The sequence below is a fragment of the Miniopterus schreibersii genome, assembly GCF_964146895.1.
Source record: "Miniopterus schreibersii genome assembly, chromosome: 8".
In the NCBI taxonomy this organism is placed as follows: Eukaryota; Metazoa; Chordata; class Mammalia; order Chiroptera; family Miniopteridae; genus Miniopterus; species Miniopterus schreibersii.
In genome coordinates, this window is record NC_138109.1 from 59,932,870 (window position 1) to 59,960,153 (window position 27,284).

Below are 27,284 nucleotides of genomic sequence, written 5' to 3' on the forward strand. Positions count from 1 at the left end.
TTTCATGCAACATCATTTTAAAAATTCATGTTGAAGTAGGTAGAGTGATTGATCAATGCATGGATTACTGTGGATAGTTTAGTTTTTAAAGCTGTATAAGAGTCTATCCTATAACTATATCACAGTTTATTTATTCCTTTATTGATAGTTACTGTGTTTCTAGTTTCTATTACAAACAGTGCTGCAGAGTACATACTTATACATGTTAACTACAATATGGGCGAGTTTCTCTAATGTATATCCCTAAAAGTGAAAATCTGGGTCGTAGGGTGTGTACATTTTCCATTTTACTAGGTATTACCAAGTTTCTAAAGTAGCTGAACCAGTTTACAGTCCAATCAGTAGTATAAAAGAGTTTGCATATCCTGCCCAATAGTTGACTAATATCAGAGTTTGACATTTTTTACCATCTTGAATGGTAAAAATGGTATGAGATATTTTTTATAGAACCTTTCTAATATTTTTTGGCTTTTTTCCCCTCTGTGCTAGGATTAAGCTTGCAATAAAAGAGGCAGAAATTCAAAAGCTTCAGGCAAATCTGACTGCGAATCAGTTATCTCAGAGTCTTATTTCTCATAATGACAACAAAGAAAGTGTCAAATTAAGTAGTTTAGAAACAGAACCTGTAAAACTAGGAAGTTGTCATGTAGGTGAGTATATTTTATTAAATTTTCAAAATAAAATATGATCAGAGTTCTGTATGATAATTTTTAAAAAATAGCTCAGCTGGTTGAGCATGACCTATGATCCACTAGCTCACGGCCTGATTCTGGGTCAGGGCACGTGCCTGGGTTGCAGACTCGATCCCCTGGTTGGGGGCATGCAGGAGGCAGCCAATCAGTGATTCTCTCTTATCATTGATGTTTCAACTCTTTCTCTCCCTCTCACTTCCTCTCTCTGAAGTTAATAAAGATTTATTTAAAAATAAATAAATAAATAAATAAATGGATTATCAGCTGTTTGGTTTCTTTTAGCAAACATGTTAAGTAATCTGCTATTACGATTACTAAGACAGCGGAAATTATTTCAGAATTCTTAAATTTTGCATCATTCTTGAAAAATGCACTTTATTGAAGTAAAATTTCCTTACAATAAAATATACCCTCCAAAACAAACATTTTATCAAATGTTTATTTTTCATGTTTATACCCTTGTTATCATCACCACAATCAGTACTTTGTACTCCTTCCCAGTTTACTTTGCATTTAATTTTCTTCCCCCCCCCCCAACTTTTCTTAAAGTGAAGGCTGTGATTATTGATTTTAAAATTCTTTTCTAATGTAAGTATTTAAAGATATACAGTTTTCTTTAGGCAGTATGTTAGCTGCATCCCACTAATTTTTTATTTTATTCATTTCAAAATATCTTATGTCTTTTGTGTGTGTTTATTTTCAAGTATTTAGGGACTTTCGAGATATCTTAATTAGTGGTAGACATTAGGTTGTTTCCATTAAACAGCTTAATTCATGAATGAACCAGATTTAATTTTATTAAAACTGTTTTGAGACTTGGTTTATTGGTCAGCATATACAGTGGTACCTCAGTTTTCGAATGTTGTCCGTTCTGGAAGACTGTTCAAGTTCTGAAACGTTTGAAAACCGAGAAATCAGCAGCCGACAGCTGGGCCTCAGGATCTTGCCCTCAGTGGAAGCCGTGTGGCATGTTTGACTTCCGAGGCGTGTTCGAAAACAAGCATTTACTTTTGAATTTACGGTGTTCGTAAACCTAAATGTTCGTCAATAGAGATGTTAGAAAACTGAGGTACCACTGTAGTTGAATGTTCCAAATGCACTTGACAAAAATTATGTATTCTGTAATTATTGAATGGAGTGTTATTTTAAAATTTTATTTATTGATTTTAGAGGGAGAGAGGGGGAGGGAGAGAGAGAAATCAATTTATTGTTCTACTTATTTATGAATTAATTGGTTGATTTTTTGTATGTGCCCCGACCGGGATCAAACCAGCAAACTTGGTGTATCAGGATGATGGTCTAACCAACTGAGCTACCTGGCTAGGGTGGGTGGAATGTTTTTGTGAGTGTCAATTATGTTAAATTGGTTGATAATGTTGTTTAAGTCTTCTTTATCCTTAATGATTTTTTTGTATACTTGTTCTGTCAATTACTGAGAGAGTAGTGTTAAAATCTTCAGATTTATATGCTGGTTTCGTAATTTATTCTTTTAAGACTATCAATCTTTGCTCCTGATATTATGAAGATATTTTATACTTACACATTTAAGATTGTTGTATCTTCTTGTTGAATGGACCCCATGATTATAGTAAATGTTTCCTTTTATCCCTACTTATATATATACCTTATACTGAAGTCTACTTTGTCTGAAATTAATATAGCCAGCCATGCCACCTTTTTTGTTGAGATATAAATCACATATAACATTGTATTAGTTTTAACTGTACAGTGTAATGGTTTAAGATGTGTATATACAAGGTATTAGAAAATGATTACCAGAATAAGTCAACATCCATCACCATACAAAGTTACAGATTTTTTTCTTGTGATGAGAGCTTCTAAGATCAACTCTTTTAGCACTTTTCAAATACACTCTACAGTATTATTAACTATAATCACTGTGCTATACATTACATCCCCAGTACCTTTTGACCACCTTCACCCTTTGCGCTCCCCCATCTCCTTCCCCTCCGTCTCTGGCAACCACCCATTTGTTCTCTAAATCTATGGGTTTATTTTATTTTATATTCCACCTATAAGTGAGATCATATGGTATTTGTCATTTCCTGTCTGACTTACTTCTTTTAGCCTAATGTCCTCAAGGTCGAGTCATGGTGTTACATATGGCAGGATTTTCATTCTTTTTATGGCTGAATAAAATTCCATTGCATATACACACTACATTTCCTTTATCCATTTATCCACTGATGGCTACTTGGGTTGCTTCTGTGTTTTGACTATTGTAAATAATGCTGCAGTGAACATGGGAGTGCAGATATCTTTTCAAGATAGTGATTTAGTTTTCTTCAGCTAAATAGCCAGAAGTGGAATTGCTGGGCCATATGGTAGTTCTATTTTTACTTTTTCGAGGAACCTTCATACTGTTCTCTATAGGGGCAGCACCAATTTATATTCCCACCAACAGTGTACAAGGGCTTCCTTTTCTCTAAATCCTCACCAACAGTTGTTAATTCTTGTCTTTTTCATAGTAGCCATTCTAATAAATGTGAGGTGATATCTCATTGTGGTTTTGATTTGCATTTTTTTGATGATTAGTGATGTTGAACACTTTTTCATGTGTCTGTTGGCCATCTGTGTGTCTTCTCTGGAAAATGGCTATTCCGATCTTCTGTCCATTTTTTAATTGGACTGTTTTTTTTTTTTTGCTGTTGAGGTGTATGAGTTCTTTATGTATTTTGGATTTAACCCCTTATGAGATACATGATTTGCAAATATTTTGTTTCATTGCATAGATTTCCTTTTCATTTTGTTGGTTTCTTTTGTTGTGTAGAAGCTTTTTATTTTATTTACTTATTGTTAATCTTCACCCAAGGATATTTTTTCCATTGATTTTTAGAGGGAGAGGGGGAGGGGGAGGGGGAGGGAGGGGGAGGGAGGGAGGGAGGAAGAGGGAGAGAGAGAGAAAAACATCATTGTGAAAGAGACACATCGATTAGTTGCCTTCCACATGCCCCCCAACCAGGGCTGGGCATCGAACCTGTGACCCAGGCATGTGCCCTTGACCGGTAATGGAACCAGAGACCCTTCTGTGTTCGGGCTGATGCTCTAACCACTGAGTACACTGGCTAGGGCTTTTTAGTTTGATACTGTCCTACTTGTTTATTTTTGCTTTTGTTACTTTTACTTTGGGTATCAAATCCAAAAAATCATCACCAAGATAGATTTTTAAGGAGTTTACCCCCTATGTTTTCTTCTAGGAATTTTATCATTTTAGGTATTATGTTCAAGTCTTTAATACATTTTTAGTTGATTTTGTGTGGTGTAAGATAATGATCCAGTTTTATTCTTTTGCATGTGACTGTCCTGTTTTCCGAACTATTTATTAAAGAGACTATCTTATTTTCCCATTGTATATTCTTGGCTCCTTTGTTATAAATTAATTTGCCTTGTATGCGTGGGTTTATTCTTGGGCTGTCTGTTCTGTTCCATTTACTTATGTGTATTTTTATGCAGTACCATATTGTTTTGATTATTATGACTTTGTAATATAGTTTGAAATCAGGAAGCATAGTACCTCCAAGCATTGTTCTTCCTTTTCAAGATTGCTTTGGCTATTTGGGGTCTTTTGTGGTTCCATATAAATTTTAGGATTGTTCTATTTCTGTGAAAAATGCGATTGGAATTTTGATACGGTTTGAATTGAACCTGTAGATCACTGTGGGTAGTATGAGCATTTTCACGATATTAGTTTTTCTAATCCATGAGCACAAATTATCTTTCCATTTATTTTTATCTTTAGTTTCTTTCATCATTGTCTTAAACTTTTCATTGTACAGATCTTTCACATCCTTGGTTAAATTTATTCCTAGGTATGTTATTCTTTTTGAATTGATTGTACATGGGATTATTTTCTTAATTCCTCTTTCTGATAGTTTGTCACCAACTGTTTTTGATTAGTATTTGCCTAGTATGATTTTATTCCCCATCTTTTTAACCTGTGTTTTTATATATAAGTGAGTGTCTTATAGAAAGCATATAGTTAGTTCTTGCTTTTATAATCAGGTAGACAATTTTGGCTTCTTAATAAGAATGTTTAGATCACTTACATTAAATGTAACTATTGATCTTTTGGGATTTAAATCTACCATCTTGATATCTGCTTACTATTTATTCTATTGACCTTTCTTGCTGTCTTAGTATTCCATTTTTTAAAATCTCCACTACTAATTAATTAACTATACCTCTTTTTTTAAAGTGGTTGCATTAGTGGTTAACATATGCAGCTTTAATGTATCACAATCTATCTTCAAATACAATGGGCTACTAGCAGCAAAAATGACAGCAGAGAAAAGTAGATATCTAAGTGATTAGAGAGAGTAGAGAGAAGAAAGATAGATTAGCAGAGGGAATGCTAGTTTTTAGAAGTGGTGATAAATATATGTCATAGATTCTCTGACATCGAAGCGGGATAGAGCCAATGATAGGTAGTGTAGAAAGTGAAATATTAGTGAGATGGAGATTTAATGGGAAATGGCTACTTATACAACCCTTGAAGCCATAGTGCATCTCTACTTGTTTCCACATCTGGGTGTGTTTTCATGCAGTCATCTACATTATGCCTTTTTAAAACATTCCTGAAAGTTCAGTTATCTTGAGGAGTGAGGGTAGGTGTATATGTTTATAATAGAGAAAGGGTGTACTCAAACAACTGCCTCTGATGACCCTCAGCGATTTCAAAAAGCATCACTGAATTCTCATCAGTTAGTTTGGACTGGGAGTCACTGTTTTCAGCTTTTGAACCTACATCTGTATACAATATGTCAAAATATTCTTAATGATCTCAAGTTATCCAAATACATTTTATGATGAACTTTAGTTTAAGGAGACAGGAAAAGTGTTTTTTGTTTTTTGTTTTAAAACAATCACTTTTTTTTACAATGATTTCTACCACAAAAATTGGATTCTTAAGGCTAGAGAAGGAATAGTTTTTCTGATATAAAGGAACAGTCTAGAAAAGTGAGTGATTCAGAAGAACTTATTCCCACTTTGTTACATATTTAATTTAGAAAGTACCTTACTTACCATGATTGCTTCATAATGTTTTCCTTAATGTCTGGCTCATTTTCCATTCCCTTTACTATTCTTTAGATCCGATACTGAACTTTATGATTAAGTCTTTTAACATTGTAATAGGTTTTTTTCTTGAAGTTTATACAGAAAAATTTTCCTTTTATTTTTACCAGCAGAAAGTATAAAAGATCAAAATCAACATATTGTGAACAAGCAATACGAGAGAGAAAGGCAAAAACTTGCTTCTGGAATAGAAGAACTGCGTACTAAGTTGATGCAAATAGAAGCTGAGAATTCGGATTTGAAAGTTAACATGGCCCACAGAACTAGCCAATTTCAGCTGATTCAAGAAGAGCTGCTAGAGAAAGCTTCAAACTCCAGCAAACTTGAAAGTGAAGTAAGTTTGAATTAACTGTTTATATGTACTAAATTTTCATGTAAGAAAAAAGATATTGTAGGTTTTACTAAAAATTGTATGTTTAAGTCCAGTTTTATGCATTTAAAAAAGTAAACGGGACCACATAAGTTATAAATTCTTTCTAAAACTATATTTGGAAACCTTTGCATTTTAACCTATGTTAAAAGTAGGAAAATATACTCTAGTGCCCTAAAAGGTATAAAATTTGGTGGAACTTATACTGTGCTGTACTCAGTTTCTTCTAAGTATAAGTTAATATGGATAATACACATGTACAAGGAAAGTATTTGGATTATGCAGTTGAAAGAAAAGTAGTGGTAATAGAAGATTTCAAATTTTAGCAAACAGCAGAACCACCTGAGAAGCCTGTTAAACATGCAGATTTCTGGATCCTATCCTAGTGATTTTGACTCAGGAAATATCGAGTAATGCTCAGGACTCTGCATTTTTAAAAACTGCATGTGAATCTGGTCCAGATATGCTATGGGTTACATTCTGAAAAGGGGATAATGTGTGTATTGTATCTGGTCTTCATTTCCTGTGAGGACAGAACAAGGGTGCCTCATTCGGTCTTTGTGGATCCAGATCACTTGTGTATGTTATGCTCAGCCTTCAAACCAGGGGCTGCAGCTATCTATGGGGACACTTTTTAAATGTCTGAATTCTCATCTTAAAGTTTGAAGCCAAGAAAATGACCTGTGGAATAAGAGCTTGCTTAAGTAATGGAAAAGGAGATTTAGTCTGTAATTACAGCTTTAACTTACTTAGAAAATTGTCAAGTACTGAGATTAATAACTTTTTAAAAAATTATAAAATTAGCACAGTCTTGTTGAAAATAAAGAAAGGGACAAAGAAAAAATAAGTCGTTGCTAATTATACCACCAGAAATAAACTATTGTTGACCTTTTATTATACTAATTTTAGTCTTTAATAGCTACTTTTAAGAAATGGGTTAGGGAGCAATCCTACTTGGACAGAGGGGGTCTGAATTAAACTACTTATGTATTACATAGATGGAACAAGCTGTGTCATATCTCTTGTCTACCCTCCATTATTTGTTTCTCTTCTAAATTGTAACTTATATTTTAAGGTAATTTTTTAAAAAAATTTTTCATTTTGATCTGTTTTCAGATGACAAAGAAATGTTCTCAACTTTTAACTCTAGAGAAACAGCTGGAGGAAAAAATAGTTGCCTATTCCTCTATTGCTGCAAAAAATGCAGAACTTGAACAGGAGCTTATGGTAAAAATTACTTTTTTTTTTTGCTACAAATTTACCGTGACTTTAAGGCACTTAATTCGTGACATGTTTGTTTTAGTATTATTATAATAAAATGTACTATGTAGGAAAGTATAAATTCTGCTAACTCTTCCCTTTATTCCTTTTTTGTTCCTATATTTTTAGGTTAATAGGCTTATATGCAACTGTTATTTACATTTCCTCATTTTTATCCTAGTAGAGTTAAAGGAAATAGTAGTAGTTCTTTGATATTCTCAGTATTTTAAAGTAGTTTAATTTTCTCATTTTGATACAATTTTTAAGATAACCAATTTGTCTTTTTCATAAGTATTTTAAATATTTTTGAACTTTGACATATTTACTACTACGAATCTTTAAAGAATAGTATCACAAATTTAATGCTTTAGTAATGGACTTTTATGTAAAACTAGCTCTCAATTATATTCTTTTTAAGTGTTTTTGTATTCCTAGGAAAAAAATGAAAAGATAAGAAGTCTAGAAACCAATATCAATACGGAACATGAGAAAATTTGTTTAGCTTTTGAAAAAGCAAAGAAAATTCATCTTGAACAGCATAAAGAAATGGAAAAGCAGATTGAAAGAGTAAGATATTAATATTTTTACAAGTAGATATAATGTATATTTAGAATATGGATGCTAATAATTACCTTAAACATTATTAACCCAGCTTTCTTTTTTTAATATATGAGGAAATGAAGACATAGAAAAGTTACTGGCAAGTACTATAATTAGAATCCCATTACTTCTGGATCATTTTTAAATGCTTTCTTATATAATACTTCTGCCATTTCAGTTTTAATCATTATTTTTTTACATTACCTAACTAAGAGGGATTCTATAGACTCTTTTCCACTAGAGATATTAGTTGCTTCAAGATTGGATGAGAATAGAAGCATTCTTAACCGTGGGTGAAAAATAAATAATAAAAACAAAAGTAAAGAAAAAGATGTGCCCTGGCTGGTGTGGCTCAGTGGTTAGCGTGTCAGCCTGTACACCAAAGGGTCTTGGGTTCAGTTCCCGGTCAAGGGCACATACGTGGGTTGTAGGTTCAATCCCCAGCCCTGGTTGGTGCACGCGTGGGAGACAACCAATTGATGTGTCTCTCTCACATCAATATTTCTCTCTCCCCCTTCCTTCTTCACTCTAAGATACATTAAAAAAAATTTACAAACTTTAAAACAAAACAAAAACACCTTTTTTACAATAATACTAGCTTTCGTAATTGCCCATATATTTACTTTCATTGAGATTTTCATTTCTCCATACAGCTTCAGTTTACTAATGTCTGTTCATTTTTCATATTGCAGAACTCCCTAGAGGATTTCTGGCTGGGCATATCTAGTGGTCACAAACTCCCTCATCTTTTATTTATCTGAGATTGTCTTAATTTCTTCCTCACTTTTGACAGTTTTGCTGGATATAAGATTCTCTTTTTTTTCTTTTTTTTAATATATCTTTATTGACTTCAGAGAGAGGAAAGGAGAGGGAGAGAGAGAGACAGAAACATCAATGATGAGAGAGTCATTGATTGAGCCCACAACCTGGGCACGTGCCCTGACCGGGAATCAAACCCCGATCGCCTGGATCCTAGGTCAACGCTCAACTGCTGAGCCACACCCAGCTGGCTGGATATAAGATTCTTAGACAGTTTTTTTCTTAGGATATGTCAGCCCCCCCCTCTTCTGGCCTTCAAAGTTTCAGATGAGAAATCTGCTTATAATCTTATTGAAGATCCCTTGTATATGATGATTTGCTTATCTCTTAACTGTTTTTTAAGATTCTTTATCTTTGTCTTTTGAAAGTTTGATTATAATATCTCTTGTTGTGGGTTTCTGAGTTCATCTTACTTGGAGTTCATTGAGATTCTGTTTTATATTCATGTCTTTTGATATTTACAATCATTATTTCTTCAAATATTCTGTGTCTTTGTTTTCCCTCCCCTCCCCTCCCCTCCCCTCCCCTCCCCTCCCCTCCCCTCCCCTCCCCTCCCCTCCCCTCCCCTCCCCTCCCCTCCCCTCCTCTCCTCTCGAGACACCCATGATGCACATGTTTCTCTGCTTGGTGGTGTCCAGCAGATCCCTTAGGCTCTGTTCATATCAACCTTTTTTCTTTCTATTTCTCTAATTTCTAATGTGTTACTTGGTTATTTTCATTTGATTGTTTTTATTTCAGAATTCCTGTTTTTAATATTTTCTACTTAACCTCATTGCTGCCATATTTTTATTTTATGTATTTGTGTGTTTATGTGTATCACATCTATATTTTTTGTATATACGTGTGTATAATACGCACATGTATACATATACACATACCAGTAATTTTATGTTTTGTTTCAAACGTTTTTTGAAAGTTTGATAACACCACCCTGGCCAGCGTGGCTCAGTTGGTTGGAGTATCATCCTGTACACCAAAAGGTCATGGGTTCAATTTCTGGTCAGGGCACATACCCAGGTTGTGGGCTGAATCCCAGGTTGGGGCATTTATGGGAGGCAACCAGTCAATGTTTCTCTCTCACATGGATGTTTCTCTCTGTCTCTCCCTCTCCTTTCCTCTCTCTCTAAAATAAATAAAAGCAGCATGTCCTCAGGTGAGGGTTTTAAAAAAAAAAAGTTTGATAGCACCAATTATTGGTGAAGTTATAAGGGCGATAATCTTATATATCTCTAATAAAAGTATAAATTTTGATGCACTTTTAAGAGAAATACCTAATGAGGTTGGAAATATATCCTACAATCAATAAGTCCATAACTAATTGGTCTGTTCTAAAGAAACTTCAATACATGTACATAAAGAGGCATGTACAAAGATGTTATGGTAATTTATAGTAGTAAAAAGCAGAATATCTAACTGTTTCTGAGTATAAGAGTAGACAAACTATAGTTTGTTGTTACAGTGGAGTAGTGTACTATTAAAAATAAATGAACTAGATTCGCATATGGATACATGGAAAATATCAATGGATAAATAACTAAAACAATATTGAATTAAAAAAATAAGTTGTTGAAACTTGCAGAAATATTGATATCATCTCTGTAAATTTTCAAGACAGAAAACTACATTACATATTGTTCATGAATCTACAAATGTAGTAAAAGCACAAAAAGCATGTATAAGAATGAAACACACCACAGAATGATACAGGTCAATTTCAGTGTAGTATTGGTGAAGGAGTAAAGGGGTAGACATGGGCATGTGGTTTCATTTCTTTTCTAAAAGAAGGGAAACTAAAGGAAATTTAGCAAAATGCAAAAATCTATGTAATTTTAGTAGTAATTTAACATGTGAGTATTATATTTCTTTTTATATACTTAAATGTTTTAAAATTTTTAAAAATTGACATAAAAATTATATCTTTTTATGTTTAGCTTGAATCTCAACTAGAGAAAAAAGAACAACAATTTAAGGAGCAAGAAAAGACTATGTCCATGTTGCAACAAGACATAATATGCAAACAACATCATCTTGAATCACTAGACAGACTCTTGACAGAAAGCAAAAGGGTAAAACCATCTTTATAAAAATGCTATTTAAAAGCTGACTAATATTTTGCCCTAGCCGGTTTGACTCAGTGGCTAGAGCACCAGCCTGCGAACTGAAGGGTCTGGGATTCAGTTCTGACCAAGGGCATGTACCTCGGTTGCAGGCTCAATCCCCAGCCCTGATTGCGTTGCGTGCGGGAGGCAACCAATTGATGTGTCTCTCACATCAATGTTTCTCTCCCCCTCTCTCCATCCCCCCTTTTTACTCTCTCTGAAAAAGCAATGAAAAAAATATCCTCAGGTGAGGATTGAAAAAGTAAATAAAAAATAAATAAATAAAAGCTGACTAATATTTTAAATTTATGTTTCTGTAACATACCTTTAACTTTATCAATTGTTAAACAGAATGTTAGTAACACCAAACTATTTATATGCATACTTTTATTTTTGCTTACCAATCTGTATGTTTTCAGGAAATGGAAAAGGAAAATATGAAGAAAGATGAAGCTTTGAAAGCATTACAGAACCAAGTATCTGAAGAAACAATCAAGGTTAGGATGCTTATACTTTAAAAAAATTTTTTTAATTTTTTCTTAATGGAGACATTCCTGTAGCTTTTTCACGTGTCTCTATAAATTGTAAAAATTGTTTGTATAAAAACCAATTAAGAGGTAAAGACTTTTACCTGGGTCAGTGAGCTTAGTTTGTGTAAGTATATTTTCTTCAACGTGAGTTATGATCTTAATTATTTGATAGTTGATAATTTAGTTTGTATATTATCTAACTTTCATTTCTTTTTTAATGTTAAAATCTTGTTTAACATTAGCTACTTATTAACTTTACTAGTAAAGAATTAACAGAGAAAGTGAAGGGAAATGAGACTACAAGCAGTCCAATTTTGTTTCTTTCTACCTGTTCTAAGATTAATTAGGGGATAAGTTTAGAATTTCCAGATAAAATAGTTTTGTGGCTAATACATCTTTGTGTTTAAAAGCATGGGCTTTGGACCTAAATTGACTTAGGTTTCAATTCTGGCTTCAGGGTGTTTACTGACTGACTGTAACAATAATTAGGCTATTTGTGCTCTCTGAACTTTAGTTTCTTTATCTGTAAAATAAGGATAACAATACTTAGTGTGAGATTTAAATTGAGCTACATAAAATGCTTAGCATATGCTAAGTTACTCAAATTTTAATAAGTAATTACTATGTATTCAATATTTTCTCATTTGCATTTTTGGTGTTAAAAAGAGGTCTAAACAGCCCTGGCTGGTGTGGCTCAGTTGGTTGAATGTTGTCCCATGCACCAGAAGGTCATCAGTTCAGTTCCCGCCAGGGCACATTCTGGGGATGTGGGCTCGATCTCTAGTAGGGTATGTGCTAGAGGCAGCCAGTCAATGTTTCTTACACATCAATGTTCTCTCCCTCGCTCTCCCTTTCTCCCTGTCTAAAATCAGTGGAAACATTAAAAATAATAATATTAAGTCCAAACATACTGCTACCTTTATTCTATCATACATGGCTTGAATATAAAGGATTTTTAAAAATTGATGGTTAGTATTTTTTCCTAGTACTCTGTTTTTAATCCACTTTGTGACCTTGTATACCCATGTAAACACAATTATATGTTTATCCTTAACTTTCCTATAGTATTTTCAAAAACTTTTAGCATTTCATGCCATGTCAATTTATTTCCTCATGTAAAGTTAACCTCTAAGATCACAAACATTAAAAATCGCTACAAAGGTTGTAGGCAGGAAATGATTTTATTAAATAAAATTTATATTGCCACTTAACTCCTGTTTTTCTTTAACTGCCTAACGCTCTATCCCGTAATCTGGTAGTCAATCATCTGGCAAGTTATTTCTACATGTTAATAACCAGATAAGAGGCAAGAAGGAAACTGGCAAAAGAATGAATTATGATGTTGGGTTTTATTCCCTTAGTACCTTTGATAGTTTTGCTGGGGGAAAAGTCAAAATTAGAAATAAAATTCTTATGACTGAAGCTATAATAAATGATTCTTAACATATAGAATATTTTTAGCAACAAAATAGAAGTTTGAAATTTAGTTCTCTTTTCTTATGACTTTAACACCATTCTTTCCTGACTTTTGGCCATGCCCTTCTGCATGCTTCAGTTTGTCCTTTGCATAAAAATATTATGAATTTCCTAACTGCAGGAGAGTTATAAGGATCAGTTTAAAGTTATAGCACCTATGAAAATGACATAACTGTAGCTTAATGAGAGCTAGAAGATTAGTGGGAGAATTCTAAACAGGTAACATGAAAACCAGTAGATTAAAGTAATTGTTGCCTACTTTTAAATAGAAAATTGAGAAAGTGCTTATTAGCTTTAGAGATTTTATTGATTTTGTTTTGTTTTGTTATTTTCTACTCTAGATTCAAAGAAAATCATAAGTGGGGAAAAACAAGCAATAGAGAAGAGCTTAGGTGCTTTTGTTGAACAAAGAGTAGCCTAGAACTCCCACCTCGTTGCCCCCAGACTGTGCCCCTGAGTAGGTTTTTGGTTCATCAGAGCAGTGTATATATACTATATATACGTATATTTCTAAGTGTTTTGTATACAGTAATGATGTTTATTTATATGCAATTCAGACTCTCAAATGCTGTCCAAATCGAACATAGTAGTAGATGTTTGGTTTTTATTAATTATTTGTTTTAATTGGTTTATTAATTTTTAATTAAATTTTATTCTACAAAAATATTGAAAGAATAGTACAGAGAACATCTTTGTAGATTCACTGTTAAACTCTAGCTTTACTCACTTCATTTCTCTCTGCACACACCTGCACATGCATACTTGTGCTGGCACCCACCCAAACCCCCCTTTTTGCCAGATTACCTGAATATTGCAGATGTCATAACACTTTACACCTTTAATACTTAAACTTGCATCTCCTATGAACAGAAACTTTCTCCTACATGACCACACCACCTCTACATACCAGAAAAAGTAAACAATAATTCAGTAACATCAATACATAGTTCATACTGAAATTTTCCCAGTTATTTAAAAATGTTTTTATAGCCTTGTTGCTCAAAATATGGTCTATTGACTAGCAGCATTAGCATCACCTGGAAACTCGTTGACTTGCAGAATATCTGCTGTGCCCCAGACCTATTGAACAAAAGTGGGACCAAGGTGAAGCCAGTGAGGGACCTCTAGAACAAAATTTAAGGAGATGCTTCCTCTGAGGGTCATACAAGCAGAAGGGTCAGAACTGGCATGGCCCTGTGTGCCTCCGTAAATTTTGAGCCATTGGCACCTTCCTTGCATCACCCTACTCCTGACCTTTTTACTGAATCAGAACCTTTATTTCAGTGGGGTGTCGAGGGGATTTGTATGCCCAGTAAAACTTTGATTTATACTACTTTAGCTTTGTTCCTTTTCTTTTCCCAGTCTAGGATTTAATTATAATTCATGTGTTGCATGGGTTCTTTATATTCTCCTAAACTCACTGTCTCCTATTCTTCATAATGTTGAATCTTTTGAAAAGTCTAAGTCAACTGGAACACCACATGGGTTATCCTGTGTTCCTCCCTGTGCTTCACATCAGGAGGCGCATGTCATATGACCCCATTATTGCCATAGCCAATCTTGACACCTTATTTAAGGTGGTTACTGCCAGATCTCACCATTTTAAGGGCATATTTTTTCCTTTATAATTAATAAACAAAATGTGGGGTGATTCTTGGAGACCATGTGAATGCTTTGCTTCTCAACAGCCTCATAACCATTGGTTTTAACATTGAGTGATCAATCTTGTCTGAATGGTTTTTTACATTGTTTTTGTTTTTTAAATTTTTTATTTATTTTTATTGAATTTTTTTAGAGAGAGAGAGAGGTCTATTTGTTGTTCCACTTATTTATGCATTCATTGGTTGATTCTTTTTTTTTTTTTACATTGTTAATTATCAGGTATTGATATTCTGACAGCCATAGATATACGTTTCTCTGTATGTGGAAGATGATACAAGTACCAATGCTCTTATGCTTAAGAAAGAAAATTTGCATAAAACAAATGTTAATTAAAAATTATTGCTAGGGTGCCCTGGCTTGTGTTGCTCAGTGGTTAGAACGCATTGGCCCACACATGGAAGGGTCAAGGGTTTGATTCTAGTGCATGCGGAAGGCAACCAAATGATGTCTCTCTCTCACATCGATGTTTCTGTCTCTCTTCCTTCCTCCCTCCCTCCTTCCCTTCCTCCCACTCTCTCTAAAAAATATCTTCAGGTAATGATTAACAACAACAATAAAATTATTACTAGGGCAACAGTTTATTAACAAAGATAATCATTCAAAATTACAAACGTTTTAGCTGTTAATGGTTCTATTCACAGGTTCTAGGGACAATTTTTGAAATCTGTGTCAAAGTTTTCTTTTTAGAAATAAGAATTGTAAAGACAATTTCATGATGTAGAATAGTATCTGATAGAGAGAACATTTTTCTCTTTTTCTGCTTATCTTGTTGAGATTTCTGTCACACCAGAATACTATTAACATTACGAGAGAGAGAGAGAGAACACCCTGCAGAATACTATTAACATTACGAGAGAGAGAGAGAACACCCTGAGCAGCTCAGAATTATGAGGAAAAGAAAGGAGCAAGACAAGAATCTTATTACCAAAAAAAAAAAAAAAAAGAATCTTATTACCAGATAGGATATGAAGCATGTACACAAACTGACCCTAAGCTAATTAAAAAAAAAAATAAATGTGCTGATTTGAGTTGTTTGTTGCTCACTTGCTCTTTAATATTAAGGTAGTAAAGCATTTGCAGCTATAGGAACCCTTGAACCAAGTTACATCGCTGCCTTTCTGAAAATATTTTCACTGATTCAGAGCAAAAGCAGCCTTCTCCTAAGCTTCCCCCCCCCCCCCAGCTGAGAAAAATACTTTCATTTCTTATTGACTTCAGCATATTGAGAACATCCACACTGTAGCATCATTAACACAATATAACAGTTTGTACTCACTTTACTATTTTTCTTGATCCAGGGAACTTAAGGAGTAGACTTCAATACTGCTTACCTTTTTAGGTAAATGTTTTAGGGTGTTTGCCTTACAAGTTCTTGATAGTTGGCCTTTCTTGCCAGTCTTATCTCCCAAATACCCATCTCCAACAGATTCATACTCTCGATACCCTGAGCTCCTGCCAGCTTCTCACCATTCCCTTTTACAGTGACATACTCCCTCTGAACATACTCCCTTTTCCTGGAATGCCCCTTTCCACTTGCTCATGTCCTATTTATTCTTCAGGACTCCAGTCTCTGGTTTCCTCTTTGGTTTCCTAGTTTGCAATGAAAAATTAGTTTTTAAATAAATCTCTTCTGTAATAGCATTTTATATCCTAAGTTTGACTATGTATTCACTGTTTGAAGCAGTGAGTTAACATCAGGACATATTTCTGTAAAATATTGAGCATGTAATAAACACTTAACTAATATCAGTTGATTTTCCTTTTTTGAATTTTTCCTGCTTAGGTCAGACAGTTAGATTCAGCATTGGAAATTTGCAAGGAAGAACTTGCCTTGCATTTGAATCAATTGGAAGGAAATAAGGAAAAGTTTGAAAAACAGCTGAAGAAGAAATCTGAAGAGGTAAATAAATATTTTCTTTATATATAGAATATTTTTCAGGTGATTTCTTTTTGAGATATTGTTTTTATTAAGATACTTTACAAGTACATCTTTATGTAGCTGATATAAAAAAATCTTTTCAATGAAATATAAATTTTAATTTTACATTCTTTTAAAAATAAACATTATTTCAGTGCAGCACAAAATATGATACTTTAAAATTCTGATTCTTTTATATATTTTTAGGGAATCAGGAAATTAAATTATTATTAATATCACAGAGTAATTCTAATATAGATGATTAATACTTAGAACATTGTTTTAGACTTAGAGATATAAAATTCTTCAAATATTTTCCATTTTGCTTTTGTTCCTTCTAGTTGTCTAAAGGATTGAGAATTAAAAGTTAACTTTCTTTGAAATGAGTTCCTCAGATACTAGAAGATTTTTTCTTTTTTTAAAAAAAATATATTCTTATTGATTTCAGAGAGAGGAAGGGAGAGGGAGAGCGAGAGAAACATCAATGATGAGAGTCATCAATTGGCTGCCTCTTGCATGCCCCCTGCTGGGGATCAAGCCTGCAATCTGGGCATGTGCCCTGACCAGGAATCGAACCTCAGTCTCCTGGATCATAGGTCGGTGCTCAACCACTGAGCCACGCCAGCTGGGTGAAGATTTTTCTTGAGTTATCTTATTTGTATCCTCATTGTCTACCATTTTGCTTTCAATGTAATAGGTACTCACTGAATGTTGCTCAATGGAATAATCTTTGAAGAGTTCCTTTATTTCTTTGTAAGAATATATAATACAGGGGTGGACAAAGTAGGTTTATAGTTATAAGTATGCAAAATACAGAATTTATTCTGTGTTTTATTCTATTAATTATTGTATTATGTTCCATACAAACAGCTGTAAACTTCCTTTTGCCCACCACTGAACCAAACCAGCTAGGGCCGTTACATTTATTTTATATCATCCTGTCTTCTTCCTTCCACTTCCTTATATGAAGGCTTTTATGGCATCTTTGACAGATGGGCACATATATTTTTCTACTCCAGTATATGGAAATTAAATTGCCTAAACAATGGATACTTTGTTTTCTTAAAATAGGAATGCCTGTGTGTGTTTTTTTACCACAATCTCCTTTAAAATATTATTTAGGCATTTATCCTAGAGCCCTCACTACACTCCAGCATAAATGGACTTAACAGAGATGGAATCTGGAGACGTTGTTTGTAATAAGACAGTTTGTTGAGCTTTATACTTTGCATTCTTAGAAACAGCATCAAGAGACTAGGTGGATAATCAACATTTACCCCAAATGAACTTACAACTTTTTTCAAAATGGCTGGAAATATAAAGCTAGGTTCAAACTGAATTAGAAATCAGAAGTGGTAGTCAGGTATGTACAGTCATATTAGAGAATAAATAACTAAGTAAGAAAATTTGTGCATTGGTTTACTTACTGAAAAGGCCATCTTTCATTTCTTTGCCTAAATTTATATTGATATGAAACATGAAGACGAATCCAATTGTTATTTCCTTTTTTTATTTTAGGTACCAATCCATACATTTTTTTACTTTTGACGTATTTGTTTTTAGAATAAATTATAATGTCTTACAGAGGAAACTCTAATGATGGTTAATATAATTAATATAACAGCAGAGTGGTGAGGTTTTTTTATCATATATAGCTAGGTTTTAGAAAATTTGATTTGATTCTTAGTACATCCATTCTGTTAATAATAGGGGATATTATAAAGATGCTTTAATCTTTTAAATCAGTGGGTAATCCAAAATTACATACTAGCTGAATAATTAAGTCGCCCCAGAGCATATTGGTAGAAAGTTAGCTAGTTGTAAAAACTACATGTTGATGATCCATCACAAAAAGCTAATAAATATTCCTCTGGGGTTTTTACTCAGGCAAATATTTTTTCCCAGATGTTGAAAATAAATACATTTATAATTAAAATAATAGTGACTTTGGGGTCCTGAATTATTTTGAAAATATTTTAATTCCATATTAAAATTCCTTAAAAATTATAAAAGTATGTGTTCATACAAAATTACATTGTCAACGTGATAGAAGAAGATAAACACAAAATAGAAAAAAGCATTTATTCATTAAACTCAATAATTTTATTGATAAATATCTTTATTCAAATTGATGGACTTAAATTTTGAGATGCTGGCATCATATCAGTAACTTTTTTGGGTTATATTAATCTTTTCTAGTTTATATTCATATTGATATCTATTAAATAAAATATTTTTTAACTTTTATTTAAGTAATAATTATGAGTGTCTTTTCTTTGGATATACATTAATACTAGATAAAATTAATTGTAAAGTAGATTTTATAATATAAATTCTACTTTTTACTTGACTTTAAATATAAAATAATGACTCCTTTAGGAAAACCTTATTGTTTGAATATAATAACTTAGCAAATGTAATCTAAAAACTATTTGTCTTATAGTATATACTTTTAGAGTAAAATCAAGTGGAAGTTACATGGTAGTGCAATGTAATGCTAGTATAAATTTGAAAGATACAGGTTAATTTTTGTGAATTATATTTGGGACACAAGTAACATATTAGATACGTCAAAATTTTTAATTGAAATTATTTTGTCAGTGGCATGATTACTGAAATAAAGTTTTTGTTATTAGGACTTGCTTAGTGTTTTGGTTAGGCCTTATCTTTTTTCCTTCTGTTTTGTCTATTTTCATATTTTTTCAATTTTTTCCTCTGAATAGGAAAGTATAAGACAGAATATTCCAATAAAAAAAAAGTATTGCCCTGGCCAGTGTGGCTCAGTGGTTAGAGCGTTGGCCCAAGAGCCGAAGCGTTTCAGGTCCCATTCCCAGTCAAGTGCACGGTACCTGGGTTGCAGGTTCTATGCCCCAGCCCCAGTCAGGGCGAGTTCAGGAGGCAACCAGTCAATGTGTCTCTCTTGCATCGATGTTTCTCTTTCTCGCCCTCTCTCCCCGCCCAACCTTCCACTCCCTCTAAAAATCAATGGAATATCTATAAAGTATGCGTTCATACTTGCCTGTGATATCTATAAAGTTCTCCAAGTTTACAACAACGTCATCTTATAATGAAGATTGAAATTTAAGAGCCTCTCATTATGGGTGAAGAATTGGCCCCTAACCGCTTCATGATGCTGACAAATGCTCAGCTGTTGAATAGTTAGAAAAAAGAACCAAGTCAGTATTCTCTTCCACTGTTTCTTAGCTGTTTAAAATTCCTTCTTTTGTTTTTGGAGCAATTATTGGAAAGATTTGTTGCTTTAAAGGAATTACTTTATTTTTCTTCATTTTAAAAACAGTTATTACATAAGCAACAATAAATTTTTTTTAACTTTTATTATGTATTTTTTGTTGAATTTACTCCTGGGCCATAAGTTTTTTTTTCCTTTAGTTTCTTCTGGGATATCTTTTTCTTCTGTGCATCCTCGCCTTCTGCTTTAGAACAGTCTGCTCTTTTTCAGTAAGGTTCATCTTAGTGTGGCAGGGAGAGCTCATATATGCACTAACCCACCCATGAGCTCTAAGTTCTGCGCCCATCTTGGGAGCTTTGTTTACCTGGATGTGCTTAATGACCAGAGAAGCTACATCTAAACCCTTAAGTTCACCATCACTCTCTGCATTTTTAAGCATGTGCAGCAAAAATTCAGCACTCTTTGGGGCACCAATTCTGTGTCCAGCCCCATTATTCAACCTGGGCACACACATACCAGCTCCACCATTGTAAGAACCGAATGGCACACATTGCTTTTGTAAAGTGACATCCTTCAGATGCTTGGTGCCTTTACAGATATTCATATACTTGATGGCCTGGGCAGTTTCATGAGTGTTCTTAAAGTGAACATGAAGATTCAAACCTCTTATTATGCGTGATTTTATGGGGGTTTTGGGGTCAAGTGACTAGCAAACCATTTTCAGAGGTCACCTCCCTCAGGCCAGTTATAAGGCAATAAAGCTTTTAAAGAAGATTTACCTACAACCCACTCTCTAATAGTTAAGTTTTCACATTTCTTTTTGCCTGCATGTTTTCATAATTACATAAGTGAAATGTAATTTTGAATTTTTTTCTCACTTAATTTCATTAAGAACTTATGGCCTGTTCGTAAAATTTTATATTTGCTACTGTCTTTTAAATTGTGATTTTATACGGTTGTATCACTTTAAATCAGATTGATATGTCATCATTTATTTAACCTTCTTTTGGGAGCAGGTGAAGAATATTATAAAGTATGCATTAAATTATACTGCATTGTTTATACAATTTTAACAATACTTTCTTTCGGCAGATATTTTAGAATTTGTAAAACTATGACAAAGTGCATTTTTCCCCCCTTTTAATAGGTGCATTTAGATAACTTAAAAGCTATCTTTTAAAGCAGTTTCGGGGAATGTAATATTCATGTCCTAAATATTTGCAGCAAATGAGTATGATGTCTTAATTTTAATTGTCATTCTTTTATGTGTTTTTTGGGCCATGAATATTCAAAAGTGCATTACTAGGATATCATTTTACAAACAATGGCAATAATAGCAACAATAATGTAATAAATAGCATATAACACTTATGCAGTGCTTTCATGGCTATAATTTCTTATCAGTAAGGGGAAAAGATACATCGACAGGAGTTTGGAAAAATCCATGGCTTCCTGTGTTCTATCCCTCCTCCTGGGAGGGGTCACATAGAACATGCTTCTTTCTGTAGCAGTGAAAATATAGTAACATCTGCAGTGTTTCTGCCCAGGGAAGCCTACTTATGACTCAGAGATCAAGATTTTTTATGGTGGACTGGTCACATAGGAACAGCCACAAGTGTCAAAATTTCAGACTCAGAAGGAAGGCATGATTCAATGCCCTAGCCAGACAAAACAATTTCATCTCTTAGGGAATGTCAAAATCCACATTCCCAGAGACCAGTCAAGAGCCAACCCTGTAAGTAGTCCCTTTTAACATATCTCCTTATCAAAAAGATAGACCCTGCTCTTTCATATAATAACCTATAGCAACAAATACAGTTGTCCCACATGACAAGTGGGATAATTATCTAAGAAGGCAGACAGCTTTGACATTTTGTTCCTTTTTATTTGAAAGATGTCATAATGAGAAATGTATATATTTGTTAGGTATATTGTTTACAGAAAGAGCTAAAGATAAAAAATCACAGTCTTCAAGAGACCTCTGAACAAAATGTTATTCTACAGCATACTCTTCAGCAACAGCAGCAAATGTTACAGCAAGAGACAATAAGAAATGGAGAGCTAGAAGACATTCAAACTAAACTTGAAAAACAGGTATATATTATTGGTCAAAATTATTTTACTTGTATGAAATAGAAATTATTACAATTGATAATACATTTTTTTGTTATATAAATTGTTCAATCTCGAAGATTTCATATTATAAGAAATATTCTATGTTAACATTGTAAAATGGATAAAATTCTATTCCTGTGTAATGTGACCATGTGATATCATGGGTACATTTTGTCATTCCACACAATTTAGTTATAATCTAGTCTTCTTTTTTAATCACTCCTTTCTTCTTAGACCTGAAAATAATACCTACCTGAATATAATGCCTATATGAGTCATCATACCTTCCAATTTCTTCTTTTTGGATCAAGACGTGTGATAATCCCTGAAGAAATGCCAAAGCAAGGCACTAAAAGAAAGATCCCAAAGGCTACTACTTCTTTCTAAAAATATTTATTATTCCAAAGGAAGAGTCCTCAGAAAATTTATACTAGAATCTAATCTCCTCTTTCATTCATTACCAAATTCATCTGAATTCTTCAGAAAGATACTGTATTTCACATCTTTTGTTCTTTTCCCTTTTTCAAACTTTATAGAAATGTGTAAATTAGAAAATGATGGTCTGGCCCAGCCAGGCATGGCTCAGCGGTTGAGCGTCGACCTAGGATCCAGGCGATCAGGGTTCGATTCCCGGTCAGGGCACATGCCCGGGTTGTGGGCTGCAGCCGATCAGTGGTTCTCTCATCATTGATGTTTCTATCTCTCTCTCTCCCTCTCCCTTCCTCTCTCTGAAATCAATAAAGATGTATTTAAAAAAAAAGAAAAGAAAAAAGAAAATGATGGTCTGTATAACCTCACCTCTATGTCATGTGTACTTTTATCTGTGTATTCTGAATTCATCTCAGCCTCTCCAGTGGAACTAACGGATCTCCTCTCAATACATTCAGACATGGCAGGCAGGTATTATACATCGCTCTTGTACCTCTCCATTGCTTTTGTTAAACTCTAGACCTGTTGTTTGATATGCCTGATGTACAGCTTTATCCTGAAGTGTTTCTTCATCTTATCTGTGTTAGATTCCCACTTCCTAGATTCTTTGTTATTGATCTGGGTTTTGCAGGATTGATTATAATTCTTGTTCCTTCTGGAGTTGTTTTCATTTCTATAATTGTCCTACGGTTTTCTTCTGTGTTTTTCCCCCCTAAGTCTGCCAGTTCATTTGTATTTTTCATTTGATGATTTTATTTCTTCATGATCTTTGTTTTAAGAGATTTTTGCGTTCTCTTTAATTTCTTTAAGGGTCTAAAGGAGTTGATATCTAAAAATTTCTTTAGTATTTGGAGTAAATTTCTTAGTGAATATTTTTCTAGCTTTCATTTCTGTCTGCTATGCATAGGTTCTATGCTGTATTCTTTCAGATTATTACTTATCTTTAGATTTTTTTGTGCTTATGAGTGTTACTCAATTAAGCACGGAGTAGGTAGATTTTTCATGGTTCCCTACCCTTTTTACCTGGGTACTATTTTAATTTTATTTTTGGAGCTTGAGTTGGGGGTGTAGGTCTTAATAATTTATCATCTGAATTTAGTTCGTCAGTTAGTGGTTTTAGAAGAGCAAGGAGGATGTTAAAGTCATTGGCCAGAGATTAACTTTGAGATCACAGTCATGTAAATGTTCATTGAAAACATGAAGTGGCTGAGATTAACTAGGGAGAGAATATAGAATGAGGGGTAAGAAGATTGACTTGGACAGATCTCTGAGGGATGTGGTACATGGAAGCCAAAGTAAGTATTTCATGATAAGGAATGACAGTTGGTGTCATCAATTGCTGCAATCAATATCAAGTAAATTGAGGGTTGAGAAATAGCCATTGGAATTAGCAGCATGGAGGTCATTGATGACTTAGTGCAGTTTCTGAAGAATGGCCAGATCGCTACAGGTTGAGGAATGAATGAGAAGTGAGAATGATACAGCAAGCGTAGAAAACTCTGAGAAGTTGGGCTATGAAGAAGAGGAAAGAAAAGGATAGTAGCTGGAGGGAGGTAGAGGTATGAAGGAAAATTTTTTACGATAGGAAGGTCTTGAACGTGTTTAAATGCTGATATAAAGAAACCAGAAGAAAGAGAGAACAAAGATAGAGTAGAGATAGTCAACAGTACAAGATGCCTGAGGCGGTGAATAGGAATTGAATCCAGAATACCTGTGAAATAACTTGACTTGTATAGGAGGAAGACCATCTCCTTCACTGGAGAACAGAAGGAAGAATGAATGGGAGCAAATGCAAGTTATAATGTTTGAGGGTAGGTAGGAGTCTAGGAATCTTTCACTGAATGAGCCAATTTGTGAAGAAGGAAAGGAACATGGTTTGACAAGAGAAGAAAAAACATTTCAAGTGGGGATAATGAAAAGAACATTGACCATTATTTTATTAAATTCTTGTAGATCTTATTTTAGTGTTATGAAGTGGCCACTTCTATACATATATAAATGAATGAAATATCTTTATTATTAAAAATTGTTTTGCTTTTATATTTCAAAACATTACAGTAAGTCCTCATTTAACATCGATAAGTTCTGTGACTAAGTGAAATGACAAATCACGAAACCAATTTTAGCATATAGGCTAATATAAACAAGTTAGGTTACTATGTACCTCACCAATGTTATAATGAAACGGTGCTGAATGAAATGTTACTTGAGGACCTGCTGTAATTCTTGGTCTGTACTTTGTTTTATATAATACATCTTAAAACTGAATGATAGGCTAGGCTACAAATTTACATAAATATTTTTCTTCTGAAGAATGTTGAGCTGTGACTGAATTTAAAACACTGAAAACTTCTTTACAAGGTATCGAAACTGGAACAAGAGCTTCAAAAACAAAAGGAAAATTCAGCTGAAAAGTTGAGAAAAATGGAGGAGAAATGTGATGCAGCCACACAAGAAGCAGATTTGAAAAGGCAGAAAGTTATTGAGCTTACTGGCACTGCCAGGTAAAATGAATATGGTAGTTTTTATTTATCTTCCTCTCTCAACATCAGTAGTACCTGAGTTTCAATATCAGGTAATGTTCAGTGAAGTTTTTGCTTGAGGAGGTGATTTCTCTACCGTCTGTGTTCCTATAGTGTTTTGTTTGTACCTCCTTCATAACCCTTTTACTCCAAGTTCCTTAATACCAAGATAATATCTAGTTTATTTGAAGGGTCCTCCCACAACAATTAGCATAATTCCTAATACCTCAGTATGCACTCAGGAACTGTTGTAGTGAATTAAGTTGTGGAAAACATTACAAGCTGCAGGCAAAGATATACTCATATACAGGAATGGGATCAAACTGTTTATGGGAGGGAGTAACTTAATAGAATAAAGCAGTGGTTCTCCACCTTGACTGAACCCTCACTGAACATTAAAATCACCTGAGGAGCTTTACAAAGTACTGATGCCTAGGTCCCACCTCGAAAGATTGTGAATTTAATTTGGCTGGGCTGGGTCTAGGCATCAATTAGTCATGAAAGGGACCCATAAGCTAAAAGCTATACTTAGTTTCCCCAGACCTCTTCTACTTTGTCAACAAGAGTTGGCCTAATTAATATTATGCTCATAATTAGCCCACCATTCTACCAATAAGAGGTAAGAGTTACCTTATGCACTTGAACTAAAACCACGTCACCAGGCTTCCTCTCCCTTACCAACAGGAGTAAAGATAGGGCCTTTGTGCCTGGAGTAGTAACTTGCTTCCCCAGATGTCCTCAACTCTCTTGACAGGGTCAAGAAGGTGTCCTATATTTAAAACTAAGAACACACTTCTTCACACCATCTTTCTTCTACTGACAGGGGTCTATCCACAGCCTCACCACCAGTGTGTACCTTAATACCTCAAAAATTAATCACGTTGTAACTTTATCCTTGCTTATGCAAAAAAACACTAGAAGCTATAGATTTCCTGGTCAATCCTTATGTCCCATACTAACCTCTCCACATATTCTCTTCCCATCTCCCACCTCATTCTACCTTCTGAAAGGCTTCCACTGCGTCCTCTGGACTTCACAATCCATCCTTAGAGACATCCCTATATTCTCAACTTTGTTTTGCTTGCTGTAATAGACATCTGACTCTCCTCTGAGGACATTGCTTCTTTCTCTAAAGTTAAAACTTTTCCCCACAGTTCTTGTACCACAAGGGTCAGGATGTGGAATAGTATATCATACTGCATGAACCTCACGTCATCAGATCATATCATCCCTCACTGTTGCTGACACCTACAGGCCACGTGACTTGCCATAGCTGTCTCTAAAACCACTGCTGTCATTATTCTTGGAGATTTCAATGTAGCTGATTCAGTCTAGCTGATCCTCTAACACCTTAGCCTCATTTTCAAAAATTCTTCTCCTCTAATGATCCTGATCTCTGTCATACCTCAGACACTCACTCACATGATTCACCCTCGATCTTGTCATTTTATATTTCAGCATAATCTGAATATTATGCATCTACCCCATATCATCCTCATTCCCTTTTAATACCCTAAATTCAACAGTTCTCTGGTCTTACCAGGACCTCTAATCCATCATTTCTACCACTCTCTCATTCCCTAATTTCCTCTCCTCTCTCTTTACCCAGCTTAAATTTTTGTTAGTTATTAAAATCATTGATTTGCAAATACCCACGGTTCCCTTACCTCTCTCTCACTTTGTGGTACACAACCTAAAAACCAACTCAGACTACTCCACGTTTGCATCTTTACAGAGGCGTGAGAAAATCTAACTACGCTGACCAGTCTTACTTTAAAATCATAACTTTAAACCTTAAATGTTCCCTTAATTCTATCTAGCAATATTCTTCTACACCTTTGCCTTTTCTTTCAAACTTACAACAACCCCTCCCCAATGTTGCTTTCTGTTTCACTGAGAAAATTGAAGTAATTGTTTCTTTTCTCACCCCTACAATTTGAGTTCTAGACAAAACCTTTTTATGATTATAGCTGTAGGCACATTTAATAGGAAAAGTAAGTCCTGAATACTAACAGGAAGCTATAAACTAGATAATTAAACTTCATAAGAAAGATGCACCCTAGTTCCAAGAAGTCTCTTCATGAAGCAGGATTTTCTTCTTCTCTGTTCTCATTATCACTTCTTTCACTTCTGGAACTACAACTTATAAAACACTTTTTCTCTCCGAAAAGGTATTAGAGTTAAAATATATCTCTTATATATCGCCTTGGATCTGTTTTAGCAATAACAGATCCTTTCTTTTCAGATAAAAAGAAAGGAAATTGATTTATTGAACACTTTCTGTGTGCCAGGCAGTGTGCTAGGTAAACACATTAACTCAGTCTTCAAAACTGCCCTATCAGGTTTTATTATCCCACTTTTTATTTATTTATTTATTTATTTATTTAGATTTTTAATTGATTTTTAGAGAGGAAGGGAGGGGAAGAAAGAGAGAGAAAGAAACATTGATGTGAGAGTGAAACATCGATCAGCTGCCTCTTGCACACCCCTTACCGGGGATGGAGCCCA

General features: G+C 34.1%; 1 protein-coding gene across 5 annotated transcripts in view; it reads left to right on the top strand.

Moving 5' to 3' along the window:
- CCDC18 (coiled-coil domain containing 18) overlaps positions 1 to 27,284 on the top strand; it is a 93,113-nt gene that overhangs the window by 21,044 nt on the left and 44,785 nt on the right. For 3 of the 5 annotated variants that reach the window (XM_081145283.1, XM_081145287.1, XM_081145285.1), the window contains 9 exons: positions 490 to 650; positions 5,897 to 6,120; positions 7,273 to 7,383; positions 7,852 to 7,983; positions 10,767 to 10,901; positions 11,354 to 11,431; positions 16,386 to 16,502; positions 21,637 to 21,804; positions 24,616 to 24,758. In XM_081145283.1, coding sequence (XP_081001409.1) covers positions 490 to 650; positions 5,897 to 6,120; positions 7,273 to 7,383; positions 7,852 to 7,983; positions 10,767 to 10,901; positions 11,354 to 11,431; positions 16,386 to 16,502; positions 21,637 to 21,804; positions 24,616 to 24,758 — 1,269 coding nt within the window. The remainder of the gene's footprint in view (positions 1 to 489; positions 651 to 5,896; positions 6,121 to 7,272; positions 7,384 to 7,851; positions 7,984 to 10,766; positions 10,902 to 11,353; positions 11,432 to 16,385; positions 16,503 to 21,636; positions 21,805 to 24,615; positions 24,759 to 27,284) is intronic. The other 2 variants (XM_081145286.1, XM_081145284.1) reach the window with 2 other exon arrangements.